Here is a 16009-nt window from a genome sequence, read left to right on the forward strand (position 1 = left end):
CCTGGCGGCGTCCGCTCCGGCGGCCGCCCAGCCTGCCGGTTTGCTTCCCCCGGGGCGCTTCCTCCCGCCCGGGTTGCTGCCGCCGCTGCCTCCTCCGCGGCGCCGCGACAGCGCTTCGCCCGGCCGCCGGGCCGGCGGCCGCGCCCGTCCGCCGCCGCGCCTGCCCCGGCTAGGTGAGTTGTGGGGCCCCTGGAGCCGAGGGGGGCGGCGGCGAGGAGGGAGGGGAGGCTCATCCCCGGACAGGAGGAGGAGTCATCAGGTATCGAGGAATGAAACAGAACGATATATTTGAACAGAAATTACATAAGGCCCAATTTTCACAGAGGACTGATTAAAAGGCATGTGGGTGGGGAACAGTTTATGTGAGGGACCCACCTTATTTGGCAAAATTCAGTGGGAAGGGCAGCAATATTCTGAAGTAGAGCGCTTATAGCAGGGTCAGAAATCTTAATGGCACCCACAAGATTTCAAAGGGCTTCTGCTTGCTGTATGAAAAATAATACTCTTGAATTAGAGGGTATTAGGACCACGGAGGAGGAGGAGAGGGCAACAGACAGCTAAAGACAATTGGCCCTTTCAGTCCTCCTCTTTGCTGAAGCACATACATCCCATTTTCAACAGATGTTAGCTCCTGCTAGGTTGACAGCCACTCAAATATCACTTATGGCATCATTCTTTTTTTTAAATTTTTTAAATAATTTTAATAACATTAACAGCTATCATCAAACTAAACAACAATATACTCAAATTAAAACCAAAGATGGATACATGGCATCATTCTTGATGAAGGAGCTAATCTGGCCTGTATCACCAACATACCCTGAAAATGTGGGGTCAAGTCCATAAACCCATGTCAATATCCAGATATTCGCATCGGGGTAAAAGTGGTCCCAAAAGAAACAGGCCAAAAATGAAAAAAGTAGAGACAAGAACTAAAGGCCCAAGAAAACATGCAGAAATCAGGGGATCAGCTAAAGCAGTATGGGGCCCAGGACTGGAGGCAGGGCCCCGTGTGGAAATCCTCACCGTAACGTCAAGTTATCACAGAATTATTAAAAGGATGTTATAGACAGACCACTGAAAAAGTTAATCCACACAAGTGTGGATACTGGTGGAAGTATACCAGAATAATTTCTTCAGGATAACTTGACAAAATTGACCACATTATCGATTATATATTAATGATGAATATTCATATATTACGAACTGGTCACTGTGTATGTGAGCCAGTTTGGTGTAGTGGTTAAGTATGTGAGCCAGTTTGGTGTAGTGGTTATGAGCGCGGGACTCTAATCTGGAGAGTCAGGTTTGATTCCCCACTCCTCCACTTGAAGCCGGGTGACCTTGGGCTAGTCACCCACCTCACAGCTCTTTGGAGCTCTCTCAGCCCCACCCACCTCACAGGGTGTTTTGTTGTGGGGATAATAGTAACATACTTTGTAAACCGCTCTGAGTGGGTGTTAAGTCATCCTGAAGGGCGGTATATAAATCGAATGTTATTATTGTTATTATGTTTCTATGCATGTGTATTCCACACCATACAAAAAATAAAAAAATAAAAAAGAGATCAAAAGCAATTCTGTAAGGATGAAGACTGGATATTATAAGGGCAGTGCAGATTAAAAGACAAAACCATAGAAGAACATGCAACACAAATCTGAGTATGAAGTTACTACAGCACGTTTGAAAAGCTGCTGGATACTTGACTGGGCTCTTTTGGGAGACATCATTTTACTTGCTGTTATATAAAAGCTCCAATTTGTATTTTTTTTTCCCAGAGTGGAATATTCTCATCCACTTATACATGCTCAAAACATGTCCTCACTGCATTTTTTAAAAGATGCCTTCGGTAAGATCCTGCTCAGCCAAGGGAACAGTTTGTCATTCTTCAAGTTGCAACATTTATATGCTTATAAATCAGCTGGTTGATCGATGCAGCGTATTTGGTACTTAGGGAACTGTCTGACTGGGCTCATTATAACCCCTTGAAGGCAATTCAATCTTCACCTTTTCAGATGGCCGGAATTCAACATTTTTTCCCCTCCTTAGATACTGTCTAAGGCCAGCTTGCAGCATCCTCTCTTTCACTACACACAAATCTAGGTTTTAAAAAGATCTCAGATAAGCAAGAGATCAAAATCAACGTTACATTTTGAGGAGCTGTGCAGAGAATGTGGTTGGTATAGTTCGTTTATACATGAATCACTTCAATTTGGCCTTGTCTGTTTCTCTTCTTGGGCCTATTTCATCTTCTACTTCCTCCCTTCCACCCATTTATTATTTCCTCTTCTTAGTCCTCCAGTCTTAATGTAGAAGTTCTAGCAAGGGACTGTGCTATATCTACGCATTCATAGTTTACAGGACATAAAAAGTTAAATAGTACTGTGAACATAGTGAAGAATCCACTTTTCTCTGACCACTTCCATTTCACGTAGACTTGTCTTTTGCCTGTGCACATCAGGTAAACCCCTGCTCCAGATCTCAATCCCTGCCCTTGATAAAATGAGGAATGTGAGAAAAAATGGCCAGAAAATGGCCTCCATACTGACACTCTAGGAATTCCCCAGTCTCTTTAGTCTTTACCATAGAGATTAGGGGAAATTCCTAGCATCACCAAGAAGTGATGTCACATCCTCCCACAAACTCCAAACTCCCTTAGAACACAAAATCTCTCTTGACGCAATGCTGGCAATCCTAATTTAAAATTTAAAGGAGTATCCACACCAGGGCTTTTTTTCAGAAGGAATGTGGTGGAACGGAGTTCCGGCACCTCTTGAAAATGGTCACATGGCTGGTGGCCCCGCCCCCTAATCTCCAGACAGAGTGGAGTTTAGATTGCCATCTAAACTCCCCTCTGCCTGGAGATCAGGGGGTGGGGCCACCGGCCATGGGACCAGTTTTGCCGAGGGTGATTTAAACTTTAAAAAACTCCCCCCTTGTTCCAGCTGACCCAAAGTGACATCACTATGCAGTCCTGAGTTCCATCACTGAGTTCCATCACCTCTTCCCCCCCCCCAAAAAGCCCTGATCCACACTATATACTTAGTGTTTTACATTCCTTTAACCATCAAGGTAAACGTCAAAGAATCCTCGACATGACAGATTGGTGAGAGGCTAAGAATTATATCAGGTCTCACTGACTCCCTGTCCACAGAACTAACATTCCCAGTTCTTCCAGGGAAGAGGGAATGCCTATGGAACCAGTTTAGATTAGTATTAAAGATAAAGGTGAAAGCACCCAGTCCAAGCACCAAGTCATTACTGACCCATGGGGAGATGTCACATCACAACGTTTCCTTGGCAGACTTTTTGTTACGGGGTGGTTTGCCTTTCCCAGTCATCTACACTTTACCATTCCCAGACTTTCAAGATCCAGCAGTGGAGACACAGACAGCATATTTTGAATTGTTCCTGTACAAGTTTCTGACACGGACAAGAGATAACTGCTCTATCAAATAAAAGAGCCGATGTCAAAAGTTGGTGTGGTTTGGGTCAGGAGGAAACTGGAAACACAAAATCAAGCTCAGTAGGACATGAGCTGAATATTTGTCCCTCTCTTTCTACATGTAATTTACCACATGCAAAAACCGTATGTACCCAAACTTTTCTGCATTATGATGAATTCTTCCAACAATTGATAAAAGCATTAAAATAATAAGAAACCATGATATATAGCCTTCTTCCTGAATACTTACATATTCTTGGATTTGAATGCTTCAGCAAACTCCTGTACGCTCCGAAGAGATGCAAGGTCTAAGTTCATTGCTTCCACCTTGGCTTTGTGCTAGGAGGAGGGAAATGAAGGGGAAAAAATAAATAAGAGCAAATAAATGTAGATGCACAGTATCAGATTGCACAGAATGGGTTACGGTGGGTGTTTAACTTCTCCTGTTTAACATTAGAACCCCACCATAAGTACAAATCAACAGTACAAATGGAGGAGAGTAGAGAACACTGCCCAGTGCTGTGTTCCTAAACACAAAGGAACTGAGAAGCTCCTCTGACCAAGGTTAGAGAACTCCACCTACAATAAAGTATTTGTTTTCATCATAAGGATATAAGTAAAGCCTACTGGATAGGGAAGCCAGGTCTTTCTAACCTTCCCAGAGGTGCTTACCTTTTCTGATTCCGGGGGAGCTTCTCATGCACACACGTAGCACATGCGCTTCTGCGTCTACGTGATGTCACCTCCAGGAAGTGATGTCATCATGCATGGAAGAGCACATGTGCTTCTCAGCTGTTGATTTGGCCCATTTGGGGCCCTAATCAGCCCACTGATCAGCACAGGAGTGCTCTTAGGGGTGGTGCGATGACATCACTCCCAGAAGTGACATTGTCATGCCCAGGGCAGTGTTCCCTCACCTTTCCTCACCCGCTGACCAGGTGAGTAGAGGCAGGGGGCGGAGAGTGGGAGTGTGGGATCGCCTGGCCCCAGCAGGGGAATGGCATCCCTACTACTGTATCAGATCAGGGCTCTATTGAGTCCAGCATCTGTTACCCACAGCAGCCAACCAGTTGCCCTGGAGGGCTGAACACATATGGCATAGTGGCTGAGGCCTTCCCTTGATGTGGCCCCATACCACTGGGGTTTCAGAGGTTCGCTGCTGGTTCCTTTCCTTTCACTCATCATAGCTAGTCAGCCTGAACGGATCTCTCCTCCATAACTCTCTCTAACCCCCATTTAGAGCCATATATACTTGTGGTCATCACTACATCCGCTGGCAGCGAATTCCACAGTTTAAATATTAATCGAATTAAAAAGTATTTCCTTTTGCCTTTCCTGAGCTTATTTTCCAACCATTTCATTGAGTGCTCCAAAGTTACAATATTACTGGAGAGCAAGAAAAAAGCTCTATTTTATCAATCCCATGCATAGTTTTATAATTTGATAAGCCTCCATCATGTCCCCCTTAGCTGTCTATTACCGCTGCTAGTTTGGCAGAACTGTGTATGAATATTCAAATGGACTTTAAAAATGTGAACATTTTTTTTCCAATTAAGCTAAAATCAAATTAAGCAAAATGATCCCCCCCCAAATTAGTCTTATTATTTTGATTAAAAAAAAATCAACTGCTAGAATGTATGCCCAAAATTAATCCTAATCTCGAGCAAAATCCAGAGTGAGTAGAGAAATCGTCTTACAAGAGCCATATCAAAGACATAATCGAAATCATAATGTTCAGTATAAGATAGGACAAAAGTCAATCACTGCTAGGGAAAAAAGTGAGCTCCTGTATAACATGATGACGACTGTGTTTATATACCACTCTTCTAGACAGATTAGTGCCACACAGTGTGGTGAACAAATTTATTTATTTACTTATTAATTCACTTTGAATTTTTATTCTGCCCTCCCCACGAAGGGTTCAAGGCAGATTACAACAAGTTAAAAAATAGTGTATCCAATATAAAACCATAAATAAATTTTAAAAGATTCACTTATAAAATATACACTAAATACAATAATATATAATAGCCAGAGGGTGGCAATCAGTACAACAGCACATGCAGCTTAACAAACTAAGGTGGTGGACAACCCTAATAAAGAGGGTTCAGGTCTTATATTCTTCTCCATTTTTCGGTTGGTGGAGGCCTAGCCCGACCTCAACCATATGCCTGGTGGAACATCTCTGTCTTACAGGCCCGGCAAAATGATAACACTTCCTGCCGGGCCCTGGTCTCAGTGGACAGAGAGTTCCACCAGGCTGGAGCCAGGACCGAAAATGCCCTGGATCTGGTTGAGGCCAGGGACCACCAACAGATGTCAGTGTTATTATTATCACCACAATCCAGCTGGAGAGCTGGGACTGAAAGGAGTGGCTTACCCAAGGGCATGTGCTGTGCTCATGGCAGCAGTGGGATTCAAATCAGCAGACTGCTGATTCCCAACCCAGCCACTTAACAATTTCTCTACAGCGCTAACCATCTAACTATTATTTTATGATTTGGGGTAGGCATTCTGTGCTGCCTTAACAGGGATGGGAAAGCATTGCAAAGAAGGGGTTTTTGACAGTATCCAGGGAGGACACAATACTGGTTGAGGAAAAGCAGAAGAACAGATTATGAAAGTTTATAAGCAGTCATAATAAATACGCAAGACTGGCTTATGCAAAATACTATAGAACTGAACTTTTTTTTAAAGTTAGATGAAGATAAAAAGGATCAAAAGTATGCCCCACTATTCCCCACAATGGGACCCAAAGCTGCTTGCATCATTCTCTTCTCCAGTTCTCTTACTCACAACAACCCTGTGAAGTAGGTTGAGAGTATGTGATTGGCACAATATCACCTAGTAAGCTTCTACTGCACAATTCTGACTCAAACCTGGGTCTACCATATCCTAGTCTGAAGCTCCAACTGCTACACAGACTGTATTTCACGGTGTGGTTGCTGTTGAACAACAGCAAGCAGTCAAGCTTGGCTAAGTCATGCAAGTTGGGTAATAGCAAGTTTCATAGTGGTTGCTACCAGCTCTGGACTCAACGAGTCCTCCCTCAAAGCCTAAAACAACCCTGGAAAGGGCTCTGCCCCCTCCCCCTGCTTTTTACTGACAGAAACCTAGGCTTGAAGGCTGGCAATAGAGTTGTGGTTGCCTAGCAACAGCTACTGTGAGCATCTGTTTCCCAAAGCTACAGGTGCTCCTTTGAAAGTTTTGGTGGTTTTTAACCTTACTCCATTTAAAAAAAAACATTTCAGGGGGAGGTTGCAAATCTAGGGCATTTTTTGGATTTGTAGAAATGTCTGTCTTGTCTGTTGATGGCTCCAGTCTTCGGATTTTACTATCCACAGATTTGGATGTGTTGAGAACTGGATATATTGATGACACAGCATACACAATGGCTGTGCCTTATTGTCATCAAGCAGAAATTACAACAAAAAACAAGACCCCTAAGCAAACAGGTTTATTTCTTCACGTTAAGGAAGGGGTAGAAAGACTTCAAAACTGACCGAGACTTCCAGTACTCTAGTTGTTTAAATAACAGAGGTTTATCTTTTTTTTAAAAAAAAAAATTAAACCTATTAGGCTTCTTTCTCATCTCCAAGGGGAAAATAAAAAGAGTGCTCCAAACACAAGGACAGTGAGGGGTCAAAACACATCAAGTAGTTCAACAGACTAAGCCACAAGCTGTTAGTTACTGTACTCTTGGGAACTGTGATGAAAGTCCACACACTATTGCTGGAGTAATGTCTTTACCTCTTGGTTTCAGCTTTCTGTTCTTGACTCCAAAAAATGAAAAGGAAGCATCTGCAATATTACAAATGTGACTAGGGTTGGTGCGGGGGCAGTGGAGGGTAAGCAATACTTCCACTTTTCCTTCACAAGGAGAAATCCACTCGTATGACTAAATTATGTTTGTAGGTAGAATAAAAATATTTTTAAAAATGATAAATGGCCAATTGTGATATATAGATGGCCAATCCAAGTTGTGAATATGGGTTTCTACTCCGCCAGTTCAGCCAGTGAACTGAAACCCCCCATCTAATAACAATCTATTCTCCACTGCCAGTATAATCAATGTTCCTTTATTTCCAACAGTTAAACTCATTTGCACTTCTGCAGCTTTTTAGACTTGTCAGACAAAAGGTTATCGAGAATGGTTGGGCTTAGCGGCAGAGTCTTGAGAGGCTCAAGGAGAAGTCTTTATAAGGTCACAAGTGCAAGAAAATGAAGGTTCGGGCAGGGCTCGGGGAGTCAGACAAATTATAATAGAGAAAGTGTAAGGCAGAAGCACATGCAGACCTATAAGCTACAAAAATATTACTAAAGACTCACGTAAGTATATATATTGACTTTAAAAAAAATTGAACATCGTTAACACTTACTTGGCATTTACAAGTTTCTCTCTATGCCAAAAAGACTTAGGAAGTTTGGTTTTGTTTTCAAGTCTGAATTTAATTTTGCCAGAGACTGAAACCTGACAAGTAGCTATATAAATGTTGTGAAATGCATAGCCAGCATTTAAAACGTAATAAATGAAGTATAAGCAGGCTATGTTTGAGCTTGCTGATTTGGGGCACTGGGGCTATGGGATGTGCACTGTAAAGTGTACACAATGCATATCTATACAGTAAGACTTCTGCCACAAGCTCAATTTGTGGCTTTGGGCATGTTTCTCTCTCCCAGGGGGTGAATGAAACATGTTAAGGTCCCTTTCATAGCTGACATTATGCCACTGAAGCTAAATTACTCAAAAAACCCTGACAAACTTTTCCAAGGATTGCCCTAAGGATGGAAAAACTGGTATTTACAGAGCAGTAGAGGTACCATCGAACTTCCTCTGCCACCTTGAAAGAGTAATGTCTAGAGGTGGCATGAACCAGGAAAATGGTGGTTCGTTGCAGTTCGTCATGTTTCACAAACCATGAACCACCATGAACTTGCCCGTTTCGTGATCTGGTTCATTTGGTTTGCCAGTTTGTCACTTCTGGAGCTGCAGAAAGTCTGCAGAAAGCCCATCCCCCATTGCCTAGGTAACAGATTGATTGGTGCCAAGCTGTCTGCAGTGACGAACTAAAAAACGAACCATAAGAACTACTCTAAAAATCATAGCGGTTCATTGTGGTTTGTCAAAAATGAGCTCCGGTGAACTATCAGTTCACGACCAAAAAATGGCCCAGTTCATGATGAACTTTGGTTCGTATTTCGGTTCGTGCTCATTTCTAGTAATGTCCTTTTTCATCCTCAGTTCCCTGACAGTGGCCTTACTTTTATACAGTTGTTGTGAGGCAAAAAGAAAAAGGTAGAGCATTTTTTTAAAAAGAGAAAGCATCACAAATGGTTAGACTAGTAAAAGGTAAAGGTAGTCCCTTGTGTAAGCACTGAGTCATTACTGACCCACGCGGGGACTTCGCATCACGACTTGGCAGACTTTTTACAGGGTGGTTTGACATTGCCTTCCCCAGTCATCTACACTTTACCCCCAGAAATCTGGGTACTCATTTTACCGACTTCAGAAAGATGGAGGGCTGAGTCAACCTTGAGCTGGCTACCTGAACCCGGCTTCTGCCAGGATCGAACTCAGGTCGTGAGCAGAGCTTGGGCTGCAGTACTGCAGCTTACCACTCTGCGCCACAGGGTTCCTGGTTAGACTAGTAATATAATTAAAATCTAAAAACAGTTTGCTTTTCTCCTTACTTACAGAAGCAAGAAGACTTTGCATGACTTTTGAAGAAGTGATGTCAGCAACAGCCCTTGAGACAACTTCCTTACCTAAAAGCCTGGCTCTCTTAATATTCTGCCTCTCAATATGTACATGCAAAATTGTATGTAATGGAATAGATACATTTAATAAAATTTATCTGTTCTATTACATATCAACACACTGGCCCAACATACAGAGAAGGGGAAAGCACCACAATGATAACAGTTAAATCGGAGCTGGCTGCTAATGGCAGCCTGCACATTTTGATCTGTGTCATAATTTTATTATGCTGATGCCTCTTAACATTTCACTTCATATATTTTTCAGCTGTGAATAATGCCATGAGCTGTGAAATATTAAATAGAAGTTGCCACTTTTTCTAAATAGGAAGAAGCACTGGTGCTCAATATATGACAACACGGTTCCAACACGATAGGATCTTCTCTTGTGCAAGATCAGTTGAATTAATTTCGGAAGGGTTTTAAGTGGTGATAGGTTGGATACAGACTAAATTTTCCACTAGTGGAAACAGCATCATGCAACGTCACTTCTAGCTGCATGCACAAAAGTGATGTCACTCTATTGTGCAATGTTCTAGGATTACCACCAAACAACAGAGAACAGGGAAATTCCTAGAGCATTGCACAAGCTGGCAACATCTCATTCCAGGGAACGGTAAGCCTAAGTACATTTGCAAAAGCATTCAAACTAAGCATGTAGCATCGCTTCACATGGGCTATAACAGTTTTAGCTGAGATGCTCACCTCCATCACAGGTTTTTATCCCATGCATTTGCATACCCTTCCCCATATTCTCAATTTCAGCTACTCCAGAGAGTGGAGTATGACTTCCTTACATTCCTCAAGCTTCTCGCCATTTCTGAAAAGGGAGGTGGTCCAAGTCCTTGCAAGGACCTGTACAAACTGAGAAGAATGCCTGGGAAAGAGTGTCAGGTGGGTAGCAGTGTTGGTCCATAGTAGAAGATCAAGATTCAGATCTAGCTAATTAGGATTAGAGGTGGGCATGAACTCGAAAAAAACCGAACTGTGCGGTTTGTGATTCATTGTTTCACAAACCACAAACTTTCACAAACTTGCCCCAGTTCGCAAACCAGTTCATTTGGTTCATGAAAAGTCACTTCTGGGGCAGCAGAAAGGTTACCTCCAGGACAGCAGAAGGTCACTTCCTGAGCTGCAGAAAGTCCATCTCCCTGTTGCCTAGGAAACTGATTGATCGGTGCCAGGCTGTCTGCAGCAATGAACTGAAAACGAACCAGCCTAGAGTTCTTGGTGGTTCATCAGATATGGGTTCTGACGAACCATTCGTTTGCAAACCATGAACTGGCTTGGTTCATGATGAATTTTGGTTCATATTTTGGTTTGTGCCCACCTCTAATTAGGACATTTTAATTTGCTAAGCCACTCCATCACTGACCTAAGAGTAGCCGTTCTCAAGCAGGTAAATTTCAAAGGAAAATTACAATGCAAGATTGCTGAAATTGAGTTTATTTGCAAATCTGGATAATGGATCCCTCAGTGTTGAATTGGGACATAAAAAAAATTTTCTCGTAGATGCTAATTTTACACACCACACTCATGTTCTATAAAGCCAATTACAACATGTATAACAGCCAGCTTTCTGACAATCTAATTAACAATTTTAAAGACTTCTACTTCTTTCCATGTATCTGACAAAGGGAGTTTTGATTCTCAAAAGCTCACACTCTGGAAATCTAGTTCGTCTCCAAGATGTTACTGGACCCAAATTTTGCTGTGAAACAGTGATTCTCTTGTGCTTTGCCTCCAGCCTGGTATTTTGTTCATGAGAAAGTGGATGGACCCAGGATCTATAATGGGAGGTGGGTCCTCTGCCATGCTGTGTGTCTTGGCAAATGCCCAACTGTCAGGTCTTGCCAGGTATTTTCCCCAAGCACTTCACTGCATCACTCAGGTGTATGAGTTAAAGTTACTTTATTAAAGAAGAATACCAGTATCAAGATGTTCAGACAGGAGCAACGGCTGAAGTGACCCACGGTAGCAAAGCAAGGTTAATTACCGGACAAACTCCCCACCCCCACTGGGAAAGAAAGTCCGTTAGGATTTTGGCACGCTGGGTCATGAAGCCAGGAGCGAGGGGAGGAGGGAAAGGATGAGCTCTGCTCAGTCTCTTAGGAGGTTGGTGTGGTCTCGGCTGGAACTTCAAGGTCACGTTTCCAGGCTGGCCAAGAAATGGTAACCAAAACACCTTCAAGATAAGCAGCTAGCAGCCAGTCAGCAAAACAGGTTCCCTCTGCATGTTCTCAGAAGTACACTACACACTGCAGCAAGAAATTCATAACACATGGCAGATATGCTAGAGATGTATCTGACACCAACTAGGCCAGCCCCTGATGCTAACCCCAGCAAGTTTGGCAGCCCTACAATGGTCCTCTCCATCCACTAACTGCCCCTTTTGGAGCTTTTTGTGAGCCAGAAAGAAAACACGGTAGCAAAACATCTGCCTCCTTCTGTGATAAAAGAGCTGCAGCTATTTCTTATATAAACCTGGAGTTCTTTTTGCTGGATCCTATGTTCTGCTGCCTCCAAGTGTTATCTGCAGGGGGTTTTTTCTTGGAAAAGAGGTGGTGGAACTCTCAACAGGGAAATGAGGAAGAAACACATGGGATTCTTTGAAATCATATTATTTTCAAGGACTACTGCCGAGTATTTTCAAGCGGTGCTGGAACTCCATTCCCCCGCGTTCCCCCTGAAAAAAAGCCCTGGTTATCTGTGTTTTTTTAAAGCTGTTAGTTTCTTTCATAAAGCCATTCTTTTTAATCAAAGCAAAACATCTTTTAAAAGGGCAGAGTGTTTCCTTTTTTGTCACAGATATGAAAAGAAAGGATATATGTTTGTACTTTACGGGCAATGATCTTCAGAATTATCTTATTTCCCCCTCTAAATAATTCAAATACATAAAAAGCAACAATACAAAACTTTGGTTGCTTGGTTTTTCCCCCTCTTTTTTTTTCTTCTGGACGACACTAGATAATGTTACATTTAATTCTCTGGGTGCTCTGTATTACATAAAACAAATCTATTAAAAGTGCTTAAAATATAATTGGCAATGTTTCACACTCAAGCTTCGAGAAACGCTTATCAAGCCAGAAGTTAACCAGAATGTGAAAAAGCTAAAAAAGCTGGCAATTTCATGATACGCGATGTACTCACTTTCCAGCTTAAAAACTGTTTAAAAAATGAACACTCCATGCCAGTGTCGTTTGGCAGTAAACATGATTGTGCATTTATGTCTCATCACTGAAGAAGGAGCCCCTTTTTTTCTTATAGGGAATTTTTCATTCTAATGCAAGTGATGATTTACATTAAATATAAGTAAAGTGTGGTTACATTTTTCTGAAGGATTGCAAGGAAGTAAAGAGAACTACAATAAGTTGAAGCATAAAAGCTTTCCCTGTCATAATATTTATTATAATGGCATATAAAAGAGCTGAAATAAATAATAGATGACTAAAGGTAAATTCACATGATAAAGAATCCTTCAGCAAATACCATTACTTGGAGCTGCTCTAGTTTTATACACAGTTGAAGACTCTTAATAAATATGCTGTAGTCCCTATAAGTTAGGTAAGTGCTGGGGAGGGAAAAATGGAAGATGTACTTTTAAAAGGCTCGGGAGTGGACATTAGCTAATTTACTACATAATTATATTCTCCATGGGTATACATTATATAATTTGGAAACTCTATTTCCCAAGAAAATGTCTTCAGCAATACAGCATTAAAAATATTTTACTTTTTAAGTGACTGAGAAGAAAGAAGACTGTGCTTCAATTTAATCAAGAAAATCCCAGTCACTTCCACTTGGGAAATGGTCTGTTCTTGAAGAGACAACACACAGTTTTTTTACACAAAGGAAACTGTATTTATAGTTTGACAAGTAAGAAGTGTCTGGGAATAAAATATGGGGAAGGAGATGGGAAGGGAAGGAAGTTTGTGCAGAATATCTTCTGCCATGAATACAGTACTTAAATCCAGAAGAATGAAAGTTGAGTTGACACTACCTAGAAGATGAGGCAACACACACAAATTAAATCCAGACCAGAGTGTGCCATTAGAATAAAGCATGACAATTTTGATGCATGGGTTACGACAGTCAACAATGTCCAGCAATAGGTAATAATGATGATCTCTATGCGTGATGGATGAAAACAAGGAAATGCTTTTATTCCCATTTCAGGCTGTAAATATTATGGTCCCTAATGCATGCACTTGGTGCAAAAGTGTATTTATGTTAGGTAGGCTTTATAAAGTCATGCATGTATCTGAAATGCTATGAGATTACCTCTCACTCAGCTGAATGGGGCAAATGAATCACATGATGCAAACCCAACAGAAGATATGTGGTCTCTTTTCAGAATCAGTTCCTCTGCAGCATTTGAGATAACTTACCAAAGGCCATTAGAGACCATAGTGGATGGAATAATTTTACGCTCATTTTTCTTCTGTTTCTCTCTGCCTCAGCTATTTTCCTAAAAGACATTTCATGTTTTGCATCTGAGACTTAAAAACAGTGCATGTCTTCAGCACAACAGTTTTGTGAGGGGTTTTTTTTTGGGGGGGGGGGCATTTTCTTAGCATATTTACAGAGACTTGGTGTTGGGGAAGAAGGAAGAATGGTCACTGTTTTTAAGATGCATGTGAAGCTGTATAATGGGAGAAGCCAGGTGTCAATCTTCTCCCGCAAACTTTAAAATATTTGCAGACAAAACAAATTATCAATGAAATCAACAGCCGGGAAAACACCAAGTCACAAGTCATCAGCCACACACACCCCTTTCTGGAAGAGTTTTTCACCCTTGCTGAAAAGCCAGGAGCACAGAGCTGCTTTTGCTTCTTATCAGGAGCTTCTGCCCTCCAAAGCAACTGCAGCAAAGTCTCTTGTCCATCTCATAGGTCTGTTTTTAAAATTCCACCAAGTTTGAAAGAAGTAGTATGGCAGGCTGTTTAAGAAACATGAATTCAAAACTCATTGGATACATGAAACTCCATGTCTGTAGGGAATTCCCCCCCCCCCGCCCCCCCTGCCGTGCATATGTCACATAAGGGAAACCAGGTCTCCCACATCAACTCCTGTCCTTTTCTTGGGCTGGTTTTGCTCACCATGGGCCAGTTGGGTGGTCGGAGTTACCACCAGAGGCAACCACGAGCAGACAACCCTAGTGTCACCTCTCTGACACTGCATACAGTAGTCACGGATGGACTGGGTCTCCTTGAAGTGACTCTTGGATCCTTTGGATTGTTTCTTACATAGCAGGACTTTGCTAATGTTTTTTTGAAATTTATTTATGAATGGACTCACTGGCTCTAGCACTTTAAATGAAGTAAAAATCCCCTGCTGTGGTTGGGATATTTATGGAGGCTTGAGGTTTTCTGCTATTTAGCATTGACTTGATGTACTTGTCTATTTTCTATCATAAATGAGATTTGTGGAATTGAGTAGGGTGTGTGATTCAGGTTTCCAATTCGGGATAAATAGCCAAACTGTACCTGATTTGTAAAGATTCAGGATTTCCAAATCGGGCCGAGCATTGCAGGCCTAATTGGGGAATTCCAAATCAAAGCTTTCTGAATCAATCTGGGTCACTTCGGAAAGTTTTGGGCATGTTTAAACCAGGCGTCCTTGCTTCAGCTAACTAGTGGGGGAGAAGGCTCCCCCGTCAGTCAGCTGAAGCAAGGGTGTGTGGCTCATGGAGGGCACTTTAAACTTGCACCCTTGCTCCAGCTGGCTGGTAGGCTCTGTCACTCTGCTGCAAACCCCACCTCCTTCTCTAGATCTGACCCAATGTCCTGGCCAAGCACCTCTTTGATTCAAGTGCAGCTCTTCGGCCAGAGATCCCATACCCTGCCCAGCCCGTGCTCAGCCTGTCGACATCTAACTGGGCCTTTTGATGCCACCCTCACTGCTGGCCAGCACCTCCTGCTTCTCTTCCCATTTGGAGAGGGCTCCCAGGGGGCCCACGGTCACCATTCACCTTGGACCCTCCCTGGGTCCCACTGAGCAGCTCGGCATTGGGGCTGAGAGCCCGGTGGCAGGCATAGCCTGGAGCTGCCTGGCTGAGGAGGCCTCTGTCGGTGTTGGCTTCACCCAGCCTTGCTGGGGCAATGGTTGATGCAGTGGCTGCTGCTGTGTTGCTGCAATTGTCAGCTGGCTGGTGCCGTGCCCCACTTCTTGCCGGGTTGGAGCCCCCACAGAAGACTGCCGTCCTGCTGCCAGGTGAGTGGGCTAGTGGGGCCCTCAGCAGGTCAGCTGTGGGTCTGAGGAGGGTCTCTCCCCAATTTTCTTCCAGCCAGGAGGTGGGGGTTGGAGCCAAGTCCAGGGTGTGTCCTTGAAGCCTCGGACAGCACCCTCCCCAATGCTTGCAAGCAGTGTGGAGGGTGCTTTAAACTTGTGCCCTTGCTCCAGCTGACTGGCGGGCTCCAACAGGCAGCTAGAGCAAGGAGGGTTAAAGTATAAAGTGCCCTCCCCGCCACTTGCAAGCAGTGCGGCGGGTGCTTTAAACTTGCGCCCTTGCTCCAGCTGACTGGCAAGCTCCACCAATCAACTAAAGCAAGGAGGGTTTAAATTTTAAAGTGCCCTCCCCACCACTTGCAAGCAGAGCAGAGGGTGCTATAAACTTGTGCCCTTGCTCCAGTGACCCCACCACTTGCAAGTGGCTAGATCTTACCCCCAATGCTTATTTCATCTTTACTATATATATATATATATATATATATATATATATATATATATATATATATATATATATATATATATTGCATCAAATTTTTCTGACAATTTCTTGACGGCTTGTAGTTAGCTTTCACGGTG

The 16009-nt window shown here is 42.9% G+C and overlaps 1 protein-coding gene across 1 annotated transcript in view; it reads right to left on the reverse strand.

The window, feature by feature from the left end:
- WWOX (WW domain containing oxidoreductase) overlaps nt 1–16009 on the reverse strand; it is a 748321-nt gene that overhangs the window by 558390 nt on the left and 173922 nt on the right. Inside the window, exon 6 of the mRNA XM_055000490.1 lies at nt 3696–3784. Within this exon, the coding sequence (XP_054856465.1) occupies nt 3696–3784 (89 nt within the window). The remainder of the gene's footprint in view (nt 1–3695; nt 3785–16009) is intronic.

This window comes from Eublepharis macularius, chromosome 16 (genome assembly GCF_028583425.1).
Source record: "Eublepharis macularius isolate TG4126 chromosome 16, MPM_Emac_v1.0, whole genome shotgun sequence".
In the NCBI taxonomy this organism is placed as follows: domain Eukaryota; kingdom Metazoa; phylum Chordata; class Lepidosauria; order Squamata; family Eublepharidae; genus Eublepharis; species Eublepharis macularius.